General features: G+C 32.8%; 1 protein-coding gene across 13 annotated transcripts in view; it reads left to right on the forward strand.

The window, feature by feature from the left end:
* LOC147073280 (protein lap4-like) overlaps positions 1 to 20,770 on the forward strand; it is a 326,794-nt gene that overhangs the window by 9,852 nt on the left and 296,172 nt on the right. For all 13 annotated transcript variants that reach the window (XM_085945377.1, XM_085945383.1, XM_085945386.1 and 10 more), the window contains exon 2: positions 535 to 652. In XM_085945377.1, coding sequence (XP_085801503.1) covers positions 535 to 652 — 118 coding nt within the window. The remainder of the gene's footprint in view (positions 1 to 534; positions 653 to 20,770) is intronic.

A 20,770-nucleotide genomic window follows, 5' to 3' on the forward strand; every position in this document is an offset into this window, starting at 1 on the left:
GACAAATTATATTTCGTTCGGCACGCGTCATTTGCAAAATCCGCGCATCGCCTAGCCACGATCTTTTTAGACCATGCCTCAACTGAAGTATAGCCTTAAAATCTTTTTAAGACTGTCGTATCTGCCATAAGAAATGAATTTAAAATGATTATCTAAAATAAAACACTGCAATTTAGTGAGAAACTACCTATTTCAATATCATTTGACTGCATGTCTATCCACGCCCCGTATACGAACGTTTTGCATTGTTTATGTACAGTGGTAGTGATAGTTATCTATATACTAACGTTACATTTGAATAACTGCTTAATACGGTAAAATCACCTGTAGGTAAGCTACTTACCATGTAACCAAGTAAATTGATGTACAACTTAACAAGACTGAGGGAATACGCACCCCTAATTGGCCTCAAGTAACCTTCACTTAATAATATGTCACTGCGAAGGGTTATATTTAATAAACTTAACACGACTGTTGGAACAAGTAATTAGAATTTGATCATATGGATAATAAAGTTATTTGCTTTTTTTTCAGAACTTCTTTCGGCTGCACCGGCTAAGGAAGCTCGGTCTAAGCGACAATGAGATCCACCGGCTCCCATCTGACATACAGAACTTCGAGAACCTTGTCGAACTCGATGTCTCCAGAAATGGTAAGTCCGAAACAAATTTCTACCATCATGTCTAGGTATGCAGTCACAATCATCGCGTAATCAAGAATTAAATTAACGTTCAAAATCTGAACGGATATTGATTGACAATAATTGAAATATCAATTAACTATTAGCTAAGTATATGGATATCTAGTAGTTATTTTTCCTTCGATAAGCTAATTTAAACAATGTAAGTAGTTGTTTAGTGAGATCAGTCTCTAACTACTGTTCAAAACTGTCACTACATTGGGAAACTGTTAGCACTTTTGTCTCATTTATGGTTCCATTGTATTCTGACATCGTATTGCAACAGTTATTGTCAACATCATTAAGAGGAAACTCCAACACAGTGGTATATTTGCGTTAACAAACTTACTTTGAAATGTTTGTGTCAGATCTCGGAGAAAACGACTGGCTATAGGTTTTCTTACAGGCATTCAGTCTAATTTATCCAGTGTACCCTTTTTGCCAATAACAAAGACTACACTGCACTCTCGCATAACGATAATTTGAAGAAATGAAAAATGCGTTCTAACAATTTGCGTTACCTACCTACTTGGCATATGCGGCGGCGAGAGTTCATCCAAGGCCAGCTGTTCAAGAATCCTGCACACCCTTGTGCTGTGCACCATTCACAAACTGGGTCTTGGCAAGTTCCTCCTGTATTGCTCCCAGCATAAACTAACTTCTGATTCTTGTTCGTGGCAGGTTTTGTAGGAAAAGCATGTCTCTACAAAATATAATTACAATCATATGACTTTCAAATATCGCCACGGTGGATGAGCATCGCTAGATATATTATTTATACCAGTATCGTGCATTTGCTTCTGCTGCATGTGAGTAGGTTAGAAGCAAAAGGGCTTCACTCCGTTTTTTAAATACATATCAGCCACTCTTTGTAACAATATAAACACCGAACACCCCTTCAAAGCTATGTAATTACATATTTTATCCGCGTATCTCAATGTGTAAGTGGTTGAGAGAAGCCATTTCGCTTTTAACCTACTCAATTATCTACTTAGGATTTTGCAACTATGTAGGTAATTGAATTTTGGCGGGTAGTATGAAATGTGGTATTTTGGACTGGTAACTCTGCGATATTCGAAACATATTTACGTAATATTCATAATATTGAACGTGAAGGTATCAAGTAACATATTATTATATGTAATATTTAGTATTAAGTTTTGGAAGAAGTATAGTTAAATAAAATTGACTATACAGTAACGAAATAAATACGTAATATAATGGTATATATAATATTATTATTGTAAACTCAGCGTATTTTACTTTAACCCTGGTACTGATGAATGTTTGCCGCCATAATTATTAAGCATTCATTTTACAGCAATAATCAACTATACATAGAACTATTTTGACAAATTATCTACTTTCCCTACTTCGCTTTGATGTTTTTTTTCATGAAAGCGCGGAATCGGATATTCAATTTAAAAACCCGTTCGCTCGTCGATAATTCGAAATCTGCATTCAATATGGATGACGTCGTGACAACATAATAATAACGTGCAGTGCATGTGAACGAGTGCATCCGATGCACCCTGTTGCCTGCCCGGCTGGACTGCCGGTGCACGAAGGAGATGGAATGTGGCACTACGCCCACATCGTTTGGTCCCATTTGATAACCTATTTATATCTACGTGTTACGCTCGCATACGTCACTGACATTATTGTATTATCTTCTCCCTTCTAATCACGTTAACTAGAACGCGCGTTCAGGGTACCTACCTATCGTTTTACCGGCACTGGTCATACTGTAGATAATTTGGTTTTGTTTAAATATAAGTATCATTTTGTAGTACTTGGGTACACATGCATAGATTGTGGACGTAAATCTAAATAACGTCGATATGCATATAATGCATGCATATAATAATATGTATGTATCAAAATATAATGACAGATGCAAATCCCTTATTTAACAAGGCAACGTCGCGTTCGGCAATCGTAATTAATATATATTTTTTTTAATCAGATTCCACATTAGTTATTCAAATATTTTGTAATCGACACACAATGGTGAAAGTACATAATGTAACAGCTGCCTAATATAAATTTAATAATCTTAAATGTTTTTTTTTTTTTTTTTTAATAATTCTACCGAGGTTTTGACTGCGACCTGCTGTCATATTATCGTCTCCTCTCTGGGCGAGGATCCGTTCTTCAGGCCCTGTCTCCAATTCTCTTCAAATGCTCACAATCATATCGACGTCTTCCGTTTCTTTCTTAGTTAGGTACTTAATATAGACATAGTATATAGCTTTAAACAATTTGAGTTAATAGACGCATCACGGTTACATTATTCCTACAGTGTCTTCTCATTTTTTATTGACATTGCAATGAATTTAACGTGTTATAAAGATGGCGTTTGTTTACATAATACATGTCAACACGTCGTGTTGTGAGAGTATTTAATACTGCTAGTCTTACGTGTTTGTGCGTATAATCGGAATTTCCGTTGCCGGAAAAAAGTGAGACATTAAAAACGGTTTTATTTAATTCGTGGGATTTCTGGTAAAAATATGACAGCTGTCAGATTTGCAGGTTATCTGTCGCGCGCATATCACTATACGCAGTAAACCCTAAATGCATGAAAAACGGTTGTGAAGTATTTAGTGACATTCTATGCATCTGGAACTTAATTAATAATTAATAGTATCTGTTACCTACCCACAATTTTAAAAAGAAACTACCGTTGTATTATGCATTGCAGCGGCTTGAAATGCATGTATCGTCCATGCGATGCTTTGAGGAACTGGGATTAGTAAAACATTCAAACTTGAGGGTGAATTTTAAGAATATTAAATACGTCAGTGTGTCAAGAGTGATGAATCCCTGGAAACATGGCAATATGCATGTTAAGTTAGTAAGTTACCGATAACAATGGAATTTACTTTGAGGTTACCGAGAGATTGAAGGTGGCGTTGCTTCCTTCTTCGTGTTGAGAAGCCTATTCGTGTCTTAGCAACTGTCCAGCCAGAACAACGATATTTCGCATGTGTTACGTGATTGTTAACTCCATTAGTAAGTTATGCACGTAGGTATGTGATAATGGGAAACATAAAAATCTTCCGAAGAAACGGCGCCAGCCTTCCTTTTAGCATTGCTCGAATGTCTTTTTCGCGGTGTAATTAAACCCGGAATACCTATCCCTGTTATATCCAGTATAATATTCACGGAACACACATACACGGCATAATTATTATTAAACGTATCTTTAAGGACGAGTGAGACATTGTCATTTTTATCTTTCGTAAGGTTACTAACTTACTTTACCTATTGATCACGAACATTATAAGTGTATATTTACTTTTTGCTCGAACTTAACAGTAATTATGTTTATTTTATTCTGAAGATGTTTGGTAGGTTTTCACACGAAGCACGAGAAAAACCGCTTTGTTGACTCTCCTATCGTGGATTCGCCAAAACACGTTTGGAAGATTGCGAATTGCAAGCGGTAGTTTCTCTACTAAAACTCCCGACGTGTTTGACAGGGTTTTGCATTAGGTCCTATATTCATACATTTGCGACACATTCCTGAGAATGTATTTTGATTATGGTATTCGGTGACACGTGCAAAACTGACATGCTTTGTTAGAAGGATATTATCGTTTTGATAAAAACAGATCGCAGAAAATGAGGTAAAGCTGTATAAATTCCAATAGTGTGCGGTGTCTTTTGACATCGGGAATGCACTTCAAAAGCATATTCCTATATTAAAATTACAAGGGATATTTTAAGATACCTATAACAATTTCTGTCGCAACGGATATTAGAATTTTAAAATACATTTTTTTTTTAATACCAGTGGCGAAGAATGGAGGTAGGCTGTTAAGATCAGCCATACATAGTGCACATTAAACTTTGTCAACCCACGGTGGCCGCGCGGCTTAAGCGTTGGACTATAAAGCTGTGGGTCCCAGGTTCGAATCTTGGGTCTGGCAAGTACACATATTGTTTTTCAATTTGTGTCTGTCAGGGTATGGACCTAATAGGTTGAGCAAGTGGTTGACATCCATTTCTCGTAAAAAACAAAATTTGTTAATACAAACCTCTACTCTGTGGACGCCCATATGATCCTATTAGGATCGGACATGGTCGAAAGAAAAAAAGAAGAAAACTTTGTCAGTTACAATTGTATTTGTTTTCATTGAAATAAGATTACAATTTACAGATGGTGTTGGTTAGTTTTTAAAATTCAATTAAACCCTGCGAAAACCATGTCATAATAAACAATAGGTGGTCAAAGAATACTCGTATACATATTAAATATCTAAAATTATGCAATTAAATCATACATAACTTTGGATATTTTATAGGTAGAATAATATTTTGTATCTATTATAGTTTGGTTAGACAGGGCTCAATGAATTTAAAAACAATGTGTGATATGTATTCTTAATCCAACGAAAACAAATTAGTATGAATAAAATCGCCCAAAATATACTAAAACTAAGTATTATGTTTTGTTTTAGGCGGGGTTTAATTGATTTTTAAAAAGAGAAGACACCGTCTGAAAATTGTAGTCTTAGTTCAATAAAAACAAATACGTATGACTGCCAAAGTGTAATGTGCACTCTTTATGGAGGATCTAAACACCCTACCTCCACCCTTTGTTACTGGTGAATACTCGATAACAGATTTGTTTGAATTCAGTGGTGCGGTCATTAGTTCCAAATGACATTATTCGTGCACAAATCTACTTTAAAATAATGGAGAACTGTTTGCAAAGCTTGAAAAAGATATTATCAAATAGCAAATCCCATACCACAGCACGTGTTCTCTCATAGGAAGCAGTGTCGGGCAGCTAGTTTGTCATTCAATATAGGTATTTATTGGTTTTATATGGGATAGTGAAGGCATGCACAGCATCTTTACCTATTTCGGAGATCATAATTTAACGTAAGACCGCAGACCCCATTGTCTAGGTTAGCGTAGGACTTATTTATGGATAGAATATGTCAGAAGCCTCATTTAAAATGCGACATATTTGTAAATAATTATCGCAATTGTGTAAACATTTCGTTTGACAAGTGTTTTCTTTCCATGCCGCTATTTCCGTATTGGATTAAAGTGCAACGAGGAACAACACACCTTTCTTGTTTCTTTGATTGTAGTTTATCTTTTTCAATCTTATGGAAATATTTTTTTATCATTTTGATTAGTGATAGTGTTCGGCAATAGTGTTAATTCATAATTTGTACATGTATCAGTGGCGATGGGTGGATGTAGGGTGTGGAGATCCGACATAAATAGTGCACACTACACACTAAAGTTTTCAGTCATATTTATTCATTGTCATTAAACTAAGAATACACATTGCAGGTGGTGTTGGTTATTTTTTTTTTAATTCAATTAAACTGTCTAGTCTAGAGATAGACTAAACCATGATAGATATTCTTCTATCTACTCTTCTGCAACATCTTCTTGGCTAGGCGCTGTTGTCTACTAAATGGGAGGAGCTTGTTAGTTTATAATGGAAGTGCGGTTAAACATGGGCGGAGCATGTTAGTTCACAGTTTTAACACGTAGCCAAGAAGATGTTGCTGATGAGTACTGTTCACTATTTATGTCGGATCGCTTCGCCATTGACATTAATAGCGGTTTTATTATTTTTATATAAATATGAGATTTTTTATTCAGGGCTTACCTACATAAGATTTAAAAAAGAGCATTCACTATTAGTCAAATCCATAATAAGTGTGAACTGATATTTTTAATTACAAGAGTTTGAACCTTTAATTTCTCCCTGTAAAGTAAACCAAGAAAAGAAACCACAATTGTTACACTAACCATCAAATACCTACGCTAAGTATTTTAATTGTTTGGATTCACCTATCGAATCGGGTGACAGAACTTATTAAAACTGTATGCTTATCTGGAAATTAAAATTGTACTAAATTGACTAAATACCACATATATAGGTATTTATAACGTAGAAAAACCGAAGTCAGAAAGTGAGAAAATATTGGACCGAGTGGGAGATACGAACACTTTTTTGTCAGGCTTTTCCAACTTATACCTTTATTAATGTTTGTCAACAAAACAATCACCAAAGATCCGTATAATATTTGAGCACAATACACCCAAAAATATTACGATACGTACAGAATTTGCCCAGTCGGTAGTCTATGTTATATGACAGATGAAGCATGGCTACACTTGGTTTAATGCATTTCCAATAATTGAAAGGGGCGTATGTGCATTTGCGATACAACTGTTAATTTCTATTAATCTTCAGTTCAATGGATATTTACCACTGTTGGTCGCCGCCTTTTCAATTATTGGTGCTGTCCATGAAAGTTTCGGAGAACAGTTTAATTTGGTTTAATTCTGGTTCGATTATCCAACGGGGGTTTATTTTACAATACCGTGTTTAGTTGGTTTAATCGAGTTTGCACTGTACCCTATGTGCGAATGCGAACAAATTTCCTGCCCAGGCCATCAAGGCGATCGGGTAAAGCTAAACGATTAAAAAAAAAATGAAGATGACTTCACCCGGGTTCACTATAGTCACGAGCGTTGAACCTGCGACGACACCCACGTATTTTTTACTCCAAGGATAATTGACTGCATTGAAAACTTCATTCCAATTAAATATATTTCCATAAATTAAATTTAGCATACGTGTACTTACTGGTACACATCAATTATTTTGCAATTCTCAAGTAAAGGGCGCCGGTAATTAATTAATTGTACATAGTTAGGTACTATATTTTGAGATATATCTTAGTGGAAAGAAGGTTGTGTTCAAAACCGGATTTAGTTATTTGTCGAACAAAGTATGTCCTTATGACAGACCTATCCAACCGGTGTGCCGCTTATTTTCTTACACTCTCTATTCTAATGAAATTTTTCGACGTGTAGACGTAAAGTTAAAAGGTAATTCGCAGTTCTCTTTAAGTAGTAATTAACATTAAAAACATTGTGCTTTTGTGATTTACGTATTCTTTACAGGTTTATTAAAATTAAGTAATAATTACAAGATTAAAATAACTTTTTATATACAACGTTTTTAAATTTTCTGTTGAATCATATAATCTTGACTTGACTAGCTTAAACGATCAAAAAAATGTGTAGGTACTTGATAGATATACTGAATAATGAAATTTATTATTTATATAATAATTTAGTTGCTAGGACCCCCTAGTAACCAATAATGGTATCGAAATAACTTTTCATACAAAACAGAATGAACTAAAAATGAATTCAATTCTACTTAAAGATGGCTAAAAGTATTAAAAAATGCATTGGCATCGTGTTCTGATATATTCTAAAAGTTTCAAATGTCTATCTAGTCGGGAAGTTAGTTAAAAATCGATTGCAAGATTTGTACCGGACAAACAACCACCGGACAAATAAGAATACGGCCTAAGAAAAACGTTGTAAAAATTTGTTAACCTTATGAAAATAAGTAAATCACTATGCTTCAACAACACCAAGCATGTGGATCTTATTTTATCTTAAAGCTCGTCCAAGCGTATCTTTATTTCTACACCAACTGAGTAATAGATACATCACGTCGCTAGGGACTTCTCGACCAATTGTATTTGGATTATTCAGTTGCTAACCGATTATGGAACGTGTTATAAAATCTGTATCGTATACCAATGGAGACCTGTTTTAATCGTTTAAAATCACAAGGTGCCCTTCTGTTTATCTATGAATAAAACAATTCAGTTGTTTCTCAATGAACCAAGATAAATAATTAATATGTATTTTTAAAAGTTCACCTGTAATGAAATAATAAAAAAACTTAGTTACATATTATATAGTATGTTTTGTGAGCACAGAGGAAGGCGTTCAAGTAAGAACAATAAATAATACAGGTCCAATGAGCGTTTTATGCAAATTATTCTCGAACAGCACCTGCGATTTAGACATTTTTAATTTATTTATCCAGCAAAACTTCACTATTTTACCAGCTAAGTTATTATTTCTTTTCAGATAATTGGCCGCTTATTTAGACCTTTTTACATTAATATTATTAATGCGAGGGAAAATGTGGAATCACTAAACAATGCCTGAATATGAGATACACCTACTTAAGTACTGACTCATATTCTCTCTTCTTACGATAAATAATTTGATTAAAACATCATTATATTCTCAGTATATCGTAGTACATTATATTATTATCTAGTTATTTACATATTCCATGGATGATTATTTCGTGTATTTCATACAAACTCAAATTTCGGTGTATTATTTATTCAAGATTGAACATAAATTAAGAATGTAGTATTCTTTGTTGAAAATAGGTAGATTTTAAATACATAAGAATATTTTTTATGAAATAAAATCTTGAAACGGCTGGGATTTGGAACCACATCTTTCACTTGCCGGGCGAGTTCTCAAGCCACTGAGTACAAGATGTTACAAAAAAAATAACATACGTGACGCCATCTATAGTTTTTAGGTTATTATCTTGCGTTTAATTATAGCGATGTTCGCCACCCGTTGACGTAAATGTAATTACACGCTCGGATCATGTGAGGTAAAGTTTTTTCAAATAGCCCTTTCAAAGTTATATAAATTCATATCCATAGATAGAAACAATGTTGGGTCTGTATTGGTTATTTTAACTTTTATCACGATACACAAGAATAATATACCTAAGGTATTCTTGCAAATTAATTGTGTATTCTGTACTTACAACATTTAAATTGACTTGATGCTTTATGATTCAATGTTAACAATATGAGTATCAATACCTGTAGCAGTATGTACTTTACGTTTTCTATTTCTTCGCCATTAACCCTAGAATACCGTAGATACACATCAAGTAGCCATGATCATACTGTATTTCACTGTGAAAGACATAATCGAGTTTTGACTATAAAACAACATTTTAATAACCTTTATTATGCATTTTAAAATTCCATTAATTTATTAACAAATAAATTTTGTTATCGTTTTACATTCATTTCACCAAAAGTGTTTATCTAATCTCGTTGAATATAGCGGTAACGTATCTATTTATTTTTCATATGTACGTTAAGTTTTCTCATGTGTGTCATATATATATATTAACACTAGGTATCAACATGCAACATGAGACACTTAGTTGATTAAAAATTAAAACTGAATGTTAATTATTTTCAAAGGCACCTGAGTAGTTAGGTATAGATTACTCTAATTAACGAATTATAAGCCGCCAGTGGCGGAAATTTGCAAATCCTGTAATATTAATTAAGTATTTATCTATCTACCTATCAACACGTTTATAAAATGTTTGGCTTTAGTTTTTTTGTGAATATTGACTTGGTTCCATGAATGAACATACATGCTATAACAGAACGGTGACAAAACAGAACACCGATAAACAGAACTATGACATTTCTGGAAAAATATAACATTTAATATTGAAATTTTATTATCGCATCTCTATATTATGCTGCATAGATTTTTAATAACACAGGTTTTCAATACGCCGTAAAAGTATAAATAAAAATAAATCATATAATATCTGCATTCCTAATCGCTGGAAAGCCTCAATTAAACGGGATTCAACTCGGTGCTATATATAGCTAGGTAAATCTCGTCTTAATCAATATAATATGTTCAAAATGCTTGGAGGACTAGGTACAACGAAATAATGAGTTTAATAATTCTGTGTGTGCATGATTATCAAAATCAAGCAGATAAAATCAGATTTTTACGCCAAATGGGCAACATTATAGGTATATATTAAATATTTATATTTATATTTTTTTTATAAACTTAAGTTTTATAAGAATTTAATTAATAAATAGATACGACAAAAATGAATGTTTTAATTTTTCACGGGCTGTTCATATTTCTTCATGTTCTGTTTTGTTTTTTAAAAATTATTATGTATTTTGTTAATATATTCGGTAAAAAATTATAGAGAAGCTTTTTAATCGATTCGTAATTTCGAAGAATTTGCTTTCCAATCTATGTATTAGTTCTCAGGAGTAGGGATCCCGAGCTATTTTCGATACTCATGAATCCCGGGATTGATAAACATAATCCCGGGATTTCGGGATTGATTTTTTTATCAATTTTTATGGAAAATAAAATAAAAGCGAAAATATAACAGAAAAAATACTTTAATAAAAAATAACTACATTAGAAATAAACTGAGTTTGAATGAAGTTTGATTTATACCCATGTGTAGGTTGCCGATTCATTTTATTTTTTCACATAAATTATTAAAAATGGAAAGATTGGAAAAAATAATGCTTCGCACTTTTAACAAAGTAATTCCACCATGATATCATACGTTTTACGGCAGTTTCATATTTGGCTGACTAATTCGATTTATGAAGCGGAAAGGCCATAAGTACGCCATGATTAATTGCTTTACTATTTTAAATCTCGCTAAGCCATTCATTAAGTCTTTACTATCAGAAACAGCAATCTCCTATTAAATTCACATTATTATTTATATTACAATATAAAGTATTTACTCCATTAAACTTGTGTATTTCCAAGATTGAACGTAGGTATACAATATTAACAATAAATGTCTTAAATAGTATAAATTATACTAGATTTATTTTTGACCGATTTTATCAATGATATTTGTAAATATAAATTTTTTATATTAACAATCGAAAAAATGCCAATCCCGGGATCAGAATTTTGGCTCGGGATTGGATTCCCTACTCAGGAGTGCGTCAAACTGAAGCTGTCGCAATTTCATTAATATATTGGATGGTAGAATATAGGCCAGGGAACACAGACAGGTTTCAAAGATATAGGTACTTACTCATTGTTACACAAAATTGCTGATTCCTTCGATCTTATGCTAATAATGCGTAATAATCATTGTGAGAATGCGGATAAATTTAAACCACTGAGAATTTATTATATTATTTCTTGATGAAATATGGACTTGCTGTAAGAATATACACAACACACACTTAAATATGTAACTTATACTATTGTCCGGCAACTTCATCTTGGCTACGTGGCAAAACTTTGAACTACAATCAGCTAATCGAACTTCCGGTTTCAAAAAAGGAACGCCCCCAAATTATTCATTACATTTTTGACAGTCGTATTGGACGCATCTATCAATTTACGTAAATTGAAGCTTTTTATATTCAAAAGATGTCTAAAACAATACAAAGTCATGTTCGAAATATTATTAGTAAACTTTTGATGTATCGTGAAGAAGAAAAAGAGTCGCATTTAAAAGGCTAGCCTATACAATACTATATCACAGGTTGCTGTCATTGTCAGGTATGTCAAAATTCAGTGTTGTAATACTAGAAATATTTCCCCAAAAACTGGGAATTATGTTTGTATATTATATAGTTGTGTGTATTGTAATGTATTTTATTAATATTTTTGACGTATAATAATTAAGTATAAATGATCATTTAAGTACACTGGCAGTGTAATAATAAATTGGCAAGAAGAATATTTTCAAGAATAAACATTATTGGCATTAAATCAATTATTACGGAGATGTAAAATTTACAAAAATGCTTAAAATTATCTAGATACTTATACGTAGTGTATCATTAATTTACAAGAATATCCCAAGGACAGTTTCTAGAATCATGAAAGAAATGACTACAGCGAGTGCCTCCTCTTCAAAAATCGTAACGCCTGGAAAAAATAAGATTGCATTGGACAGTATGGCCTTATGTACCATACGTCAAAAAATGCAGGAGTTTTATCCTGTCCACAAACAAGCTCCGACGCTGCAAAACTTACTGGTTTCCTTAGGAGAGTGCATGGATTTTCAAGGAAGCAAAGAATTTTTACGGCGACGGTTACATTTACTTTAGTATTAATGTATTTAGACAGTTAATTAATTGTCCTTGTATTTTTAAACCGATAAGTAGGTAAATATTGTTTTAAAATTTATAATATTAGGTGGATATAATTTAATTTATAGAAAATTATTTTCACAGTAGGTATGTGTTTCGACAACAATTTTACTAAAAATACGATATAAAAGACATCATTAATTTGTAAATTATAAAAAAATGTGATTGGGTCATCAAAATCATATTGAATATGTTATATCTTTCACTTCTACTTATTTAGTCATAATTTGTGTTCTCCTAATTATTTAATTAATAAATACCTGCAGCAATATTATCAGTTAATGTGGGTTCAATGATATATTTCCTTCCAAATTCAATAATTACGCTGTATTAATTATCCTAATATAATAGTAATAATTAAGAGATGAAATTATTTAAAATAATTTTTCTATTGATACTTATCGAACAATAATTGGACTCCTAAATTAATTACTTACTGAGAACTTACTGATTGATATAAATTAAAAACCTAATTTCGCGGGATGTGTTTTCTCAAAAAATGACAACACTGAGAAATATTCTATTCGCGACAAGTGTGACTTCCTGTTGTTGCCTAAATAATGTTGTCGTACAGTATAACAGTTTGTTTCAGTATTAATTTATTAATTTTTATAATTATATATATAATTAATTAATTTAATCGATTATCTATACATATTCTATCATTTACCATTCAATAAAACGCAACTGCAATTGACGGAGTTTTTTTTATATAGATGAAGGCAAAGTTTTATGTTTAATATTTTCCAATTTTTTAAAAAATATAAATTGTTGTAGTAAGTACCTACCTAATTATAATAAGTACCTACTAGGTGCCGTATTATGGTAGGTTATGATGAGATAATTATGATCAGTGCCATTATTTGTAACTGTGGGTCACACGCAGGTCACACGCAGCAATAATTTCAAAATTTTTCCATTACTGAAAAACTAGACTCCGCAGTAATTGGAAATAGCTCTGCACCAGATATAAAATTCAAAGCCGCACTGCACAACCGGCACAATTCAATTAATTTCGCATTTATGAATCCATCTCTGCGGAGTGGAGTGTATTAAGTAATATAAAACCAAAATACGTGCAATTTAGCAAATGCAATTCGCATGGAGAGAACCAGAGAAACAGTCGCGGTAATAAACAAGACGTAACCATGACTAAAGTTAACTACCTGCCTGCACGATTATAATATTGTGGGTCACACGTCATTAACTATGCGATAAAAGTTAGCAGAATGAATCAGTGGATGGACATTGAGTGATCAAAATCATCGAATTTTAATAACCAGATTTCCATCGATAATAATGTCTTTACAATAAAAAATGAATACACCAGTGGCCGTGGATTATATGGGTGGGAGACTTTCATCTCAAACACCAGTTGTAAATCTACTGCTGGATGGAATATTCTATATTCTTTATACGCTTATCAGATCGAGGAGCGGCACGCACAATCTAAGATTTCGATCCTAAGGATAAGTCGCCGAAAAGCATGACTTAACTATAGACAATCCTGAGTATTGAGTTAAGGAATCCTTAACCGTAGACTACTTTTGTTATGAACACGCCCCTTCTGTATTACCATTTACCACTGACAGCTGCTGTCAAAATAAATTCGCATGTCTATAAAACAGTCCATACACTCAAATTCATTTAACAATGTATCTCAATATGTATATTGATAGTGTTAATTCGTTTGGCATGTACATGCAGAATATTATTTTACTTTTATACGCCAGCCCGCAGAAATACAAGATGCCAGATGATAGAATGATACCTGACGCTAGTGTTACCATGTTAAAAAAATATCTTGCGGTGCCTGTGGAATCACGTATAATGACTTATAACGGAAACATAAGAGTATTATAATTAAATATTAATATGTATTTATAGTTATTGCATTTATAAAATGCAGTTGTCATATTTTTGTCATCGTTTAACAATTATAAAATAATTTACCTAAACTATAGGAAAGAGAATTTTTAAATATGGTATTATTTTCAATATAAATGATCTTAACTAAGGACAATGTTTCTGCATAGTGTTTTCTGCTAAGGAAATTTTAGTTATGACAAATGTTTCTGCATTCCGCTCTAGGTACCTGATATTTCTGTCGATCGTATCTTTTCAGCTTGTCAAAAGAGGCTTGAATTTTTGATAAATTTATGTGCGATATTTACTAATTCGGCGTCATTGATTCGATAATGCATTAAGTGTAATTAATTTGGCATATTAAATTATTTATCAATATATACAACTTATCCAGCTTTTCTTTTCACATAAAGAAACATCATTATGAACATACATAATTTCAAATATATAACCACTAGAAAAAATCCTTTTGAACAAAATACGACACCCAGCAGGATTCAAACCTGCGTCCCCGGGATTCGCGCCCGCGTGCTCTGACCACTAAGTTATACTTGTCTTATCTAACTGCGACGAAATTAATTAATATTTTTTTTACAATAATCACTGAAGCGCTTTCTAAATTGCGTTACTTATTACGCAATTTATTCGTTGGAAAAAGAAAATTGTTATTTATTATCAACATTTGGAATCCCCGACCTTCAGCGTCATATTTTAATATTTTTTCCTGATTTAAGTACCTATGTAAACTATTAATTGACATCACGTTTTTTATTTGGAACACCAGATTATGTACACAATCTTAATGTCATACTGAGTGGCTGAAAAGATGATATTTTGGATTGCGTATATTTTTGATTTGTAATCATCGTTTTGTTAGTGATGGGTTTATGATGTGCAAGTAATCGATTATACCAACGACCATTTACCTTACGGATCATCAATTTTCTTAGTAGTAACAGTTAAGCGCAAAAATGCGGAATGTTTTAAAAATCTGATAGGCATTATTACCGTTGCGTAAAAAATGAATCCGTCCGTCACAGCGCCATTCGAGTGGAGATAAATAATTTGTTGTTGCGAAATTTAGAAGTGAAAAATAATAAAAGTAAGGAGGTACGTAGGTACTGGAAACTGGTGAAAATTGAATTCGAATTCTGCCTAGTTGCGTCAAAATATAACTAGGTACCTACTTAGTATTTATTTACCTATCTAAATGTTACATGTAAATGCTGATCACCTCTACTGTATACCTACCTACAGTTATTTCATCATCATTCACCGGGGTCGATCTACAGCTGGATGGATGTTTCCCTTAGTTTCGTCCGCTCTTTGCTGATACGTCCTACATTCACATGGTTGATGTATTCGTCGACTACATAGGGTTTTAGAGTGTCATTGTGGTCGTTTAGGTTTAGTGCCACATCTATCACGCCGCGTACTCTTGTCTTCTTCCTTATACATTACTTTCTTTTGTGGGTTTTCCGCGTTATGCCCAACACGCACTTTTCCGTGCAACGTTATGCTACTCGTAGTTTTTGAATTTGTCTTAAACCTAGTTCTGATTATGCTAGTATTTTAATCGTGTTGCGAGTGATTCGTGTAAAGTGTCCGAATACAGTACATACATTAGGATTAGTGCATGGCTCACTGGCATGTCAAGCTAAACACAGAGTACCTACTTACATAAAAAAGTAAACATATATAAATGAATAAATTTATTTGTTATGACTATATTAGAAGAAATGAATGAAGTAATTAGCGAGGGAAAAGAAAAGAGAATGTGGGTAAGAAAGTGAAATCAATAATAGAGATGCACCAAGAACTACAAAAATGTTCTTATCGAAGAATTAGAATTATTAGGACATCACAAAGTATACTTTTCAACAAGAATGAGGGAGAGCTGTGATATAGGTACATATTGATTTATGATTGTCTGATTTTTGAGCACTCCAACAAAATGACGTTTTAGCGACAACTAAAATGAACTTGACTATTCACTCGCGGTTTATTTGGAGGAGATGGAGGTCAACTCGATCGAAAAAATTATCATAATGGATTGACTCGATTAAATGATTTTAATAAATAACCTGTCACTCGAGTAATACTAGCATAATCCATGATCTGAATAATTGGGGTTTACACTGTTTACGCCTCACGGTAAGGTCACTGTTTCAGATACATACTTTAGCACTGATAAAACACTTTACGCTTTAATATAGGCAAGATGGAAACACATACTCAAAATTCATACGCTATCTAAAATAAAAAATAAAAATCACGCATAAAATATAAATCATATAAATAAAGGCACGTGACACAAATCCGAAATCAATCGCTTTATAAAAAGCAAAAGTATTTCTCGTATTCCTAATTATTGCATTAACGTAGATCGCTCTATTTGCCTTTCTTTGGCGACGCTATCCTCCTATAGGTAGGTACCTATATTAGTTTCGCAAGATACCTACTATCGAGCCGTTTGCAATTTGCTTAATAATTAGTGTTATATTTTATTTTACTGCCATGGGTTTTTGTATACATATTTTAAACGTGTGAATTACGAACGAAATAATTCACCAATTCCGATTCGAATGGACAATAATTTATGGCATTGTTAATACAATATGCTCTTAATTATATTATTTCTTTGTAAGTTATCATATTATCGTATTTATTGAACACCCCCGTAATGTTACGTGAAGTGTTTTTCCTGATAAATATTCCTTACAAGTAGGTACTCGACACACAATATTCATTTTCCCCTTGGCAGCTCGTTCATTTTCCATATAACTTCTCTTATCATGTCAACTCCATGCGAGTCTATAACAATGTTGTAGCTACGTTGTATATTGCATACAAAAATCTCATTCAGAGTTTAATCTTGTTTTCCTCTCTCGCCGTTTCCCGACAAAGTATGTGATCGATTTCCGTGGAGTGCTTACGTACCTATCCCCTATCAAAGGCCACTCGAAATATTTACCTGTTGCTTACGTCGTCTCTTGTGAAGGAATCCGAGCACTTTTCCAACGTTTTAGTATCACGTTACTTTAGCCAAGAAGAATGTTTAATCGTAAGACTTTTTATCTCCAGGTTTTTATATCTCGCTCAGTGTTGGTTTTATGAATGAAGTGACAATGTAGGAATTTATTTTTAACATTTGAATGTTATTATTATTAAGTTTGCGTTTAATTATTTTTCATTGAATGTATACTGAATACCTATACACAATATTTAAGAATGTAGCGTTATTTTATTATTATGATCTCAGAAACATACTACATATTATTGGACGGATAGTGCAATGTATTGATAGATTATTTGTGTCGCTTTCTGAATTGTTTTGTTAAATACCTGTTTTATAAATATTATTCAGTTAAAAATGTCCCTCTGAAGGATCCAGATTTATTAAATAATAAAAGTGGAATAAATACTATTTTTTTGTGTTTTATTAAATTTATCAACAATACAATGCAGTCCCACCATTGACAGTTAACACAATAAAAAAAGTAAACATACCTATTAGGAAAATCTTCATCGGAGTGGGATTCGAACATACAACAATTGCTTGCTGGTCGAATGATTTATCCGTTAAGCAACCGATTCATAAAAAGTCTGATCCATTGTGTAGAGCAGACATGTCTAACGTGTCGATCGCGAGATAGATCTTCGTCGATCGCAATACGGGCTAGGAATTGAGTTGGTAGTGAAAATGTAAAAAAAAACCGTGTATTTATGTTATTATAAAATATGATTGCATTAGATTTTTCAATTAACCACGATGAATTCGTATTGAATCACTCACGACCTACTGTGTTAGGGAGAGAAAGGGAATATGTGAATCCCCGTATTTTAAACTGAGATCTAGTCCCCTTTTACCGTCGAGCAATAAGCTCTTTAGACACTAATGGAATAGTTTGACGATGAATGCAATGAGTACCCACACGAAGCCACAATTTTAACAACGAATGAGAAATTGAGTACATATTTCTTTTTGGTGAAAGATAAGTGTTGTTTAATTTGTAACGCATCAATGTCAGCCAAAAATACGTTTCTTTGAGTTGAATGAGCATAGGAGAATGTGGGAGATCACTGCCAGTTTTGATACTGGATAGTAGATCAGCCACGTTGGCTGCGCGGCTTAATCGTCGGACTATAGCGTCGTGGGTCCCAGGTTCGAATCCTGGGTCTGGCAAGTACACATATTGTTTTTCAATTTGTGTATGAGTCAGAGTATGGACCTAATAGGTTGAGCAAGTGGCTTACATCCATTTCTCGTAAAAACAAAATCTGCTAACACAAACCTCCACGCTGTGGAAGCCCATAATATGATCATTGATCATATTAGGATCGGACATGGAAAAAAGAGAAAAAAGTAAATCACAGCCTACTTGAAGTAGGACATGCCTGCTATTATAGAGAACAGCAGTGACACTGTCATTGATATGTCATGCTAATTGACAAAACAACAATGCTCGACCTAACTAGTGTTGCAATGTCGAAAATATTTTTCCTTAAATAAATACTCTAGTAAATATTACACAAAAATACTTAGTTAATGAGAAAACATACTCAGCTATGAATTATTATCTCTTTAATATTTATTTTGTTATCAGCTCATGCGAAATTGTATCACTTTATCGGCTGCAGGTAAGTAGGGTTGCCAGCCGTCCCGTAATCACCGTTTTCAACCGCAAGTTTGATAATATTTATCACTTTATCACTTTAGGGGTCGACAAGTATAGAATAGACCCACAGACTGGACGCAATATCTTCTGAAATTTTAGAGCCCAAATACCTACCACGCATGTCAAATTTTTAATTAATAGTCTTGTCCAAACAATAATTGGTAGCACTTGGAAAATATAGTTGGTTATAAAACTATAAAAATGTAATCGCCGATTTAATTCGTGATACATTGTCAAGGAAATGAAAAAGAAAGTACTTAGTCAAAAGCCAAGCTAAAAGAAATAGCTCACAACAGAAGAAAAGCTAAAGCAAATAAACGTCTCGATCTGCAAGTTATTTTTTAGCAAGAAACATTCCAAATTAAAACCATATTGTCTCAGAAATGGTTGACAACCCTGCTTCCAAGTAAGCCGTCCACAAAGCATTATCAGTAAATAATACTATGATTGTACATACATATACCATACGACAATCTGGTGATAGTGCATTGAAAGTGAATAAATAGATAAACAATCTAGCATTCTTGGGCAAGTGTATGGCAAATAACATAATAAAACCCGTGTTCATTATTTCTATTGCTAGCGATAAAGGCCATCTACTTATAAGGCGTTACGGCAAGTCAAATTAGCTTGAAATGATAATATGCATTATAATTATTATTATGCGAGTACGGGTTGCATATTGACATACAAAAACACATCAATATTATATTAGTATCAGTGGCGTGTTCCATAGATGTTGTAGGTACGGAACATCCCCAGAAATATCCGATACATTACTATCAATAATATTAGGCGCGTATTAGCTACTTGGTAGTCTCTATATTATTATATTGATTCTGACTTTCACGATTAATTGAGCGTAGTTATACACAAAGCAGCCAAGCCACAATTTTGAAAAAAATGAGTTATTGTTATTTCCATAATCTCACACGTTTGTTTTACGTTCTGCACTAATCTAAAGCTGCTGTCATACAAAAATGTCATATAAATGCGTTCTAAAAATATGCCATATTCGTCCTGCAAAAAGCAGCCATATGATAATATATGTACTTACCTAATTATTAAAATCCTGACTGTAAGGTGTGTTTTTCTACATTCAATTAATAAACATTATTTTCTCAATTACATATACCTATGTTTTTCATTTTAATAAATACCTATTATAATATAATATACAGATTTTTCGTATAAAAATTAGTGCCAGGCAACTAAATATTAATGTACTTATAATTTACAAGTTTTTCGATTTATTTTCAAAACTTTGAAATTACCATAATACTTGAATAACTCAGAAGGTTTTTTTTTAAAGAAAATAGATGCAAAAATAACGATTTTTCGTACAAAAATAAGAGTTGGCTGCATTCAAGAATGCACATTCTAAAAACCCGTTTTGCACAAAACAGCCTGGGCTGCTAAAACACCAAAATTTCATAGATTTTATGCTTTTATCTATTTATAAGTTACACAAAATCATATATATATAATGTCTATCATTCAAGAGGTATAAACAGAATACAGAGGCTTTGTGGATTTAAAGAAACACACTTTACATAAAAGTGCTTCTATCTCTGTTTTAGGTTTGTGTGGCTTGGCTGCTTTGCGTATAACTACGCTCAATTGTTATTGTTGACGTTTTATAATACCTATTATAAATATAACACAAGTACCATTCAGTTGGAATCGCGAAATTGACGTTATTACTATCGGAATGAGCTATTTGGTACTTCGGTTGGTATTTGAGTGTG

This window comes from Rhyacophila brunnea, unplaced genomic scaffold (genome assembly GCF_057557595.1).
Source record: "Rhyacophila brunnea isolate RB1 unplaced genomic scaffold, BYU_Rbru_1.0 scaffold_18, whole genome shotgun sequence".
Lineage (NCBI taxonomy): Eukaryota > Metazoa > Arthropoda > Insecta > Trichoptera > Rhyacophilidae > Rhyacophila > Rhyacophila brunnea.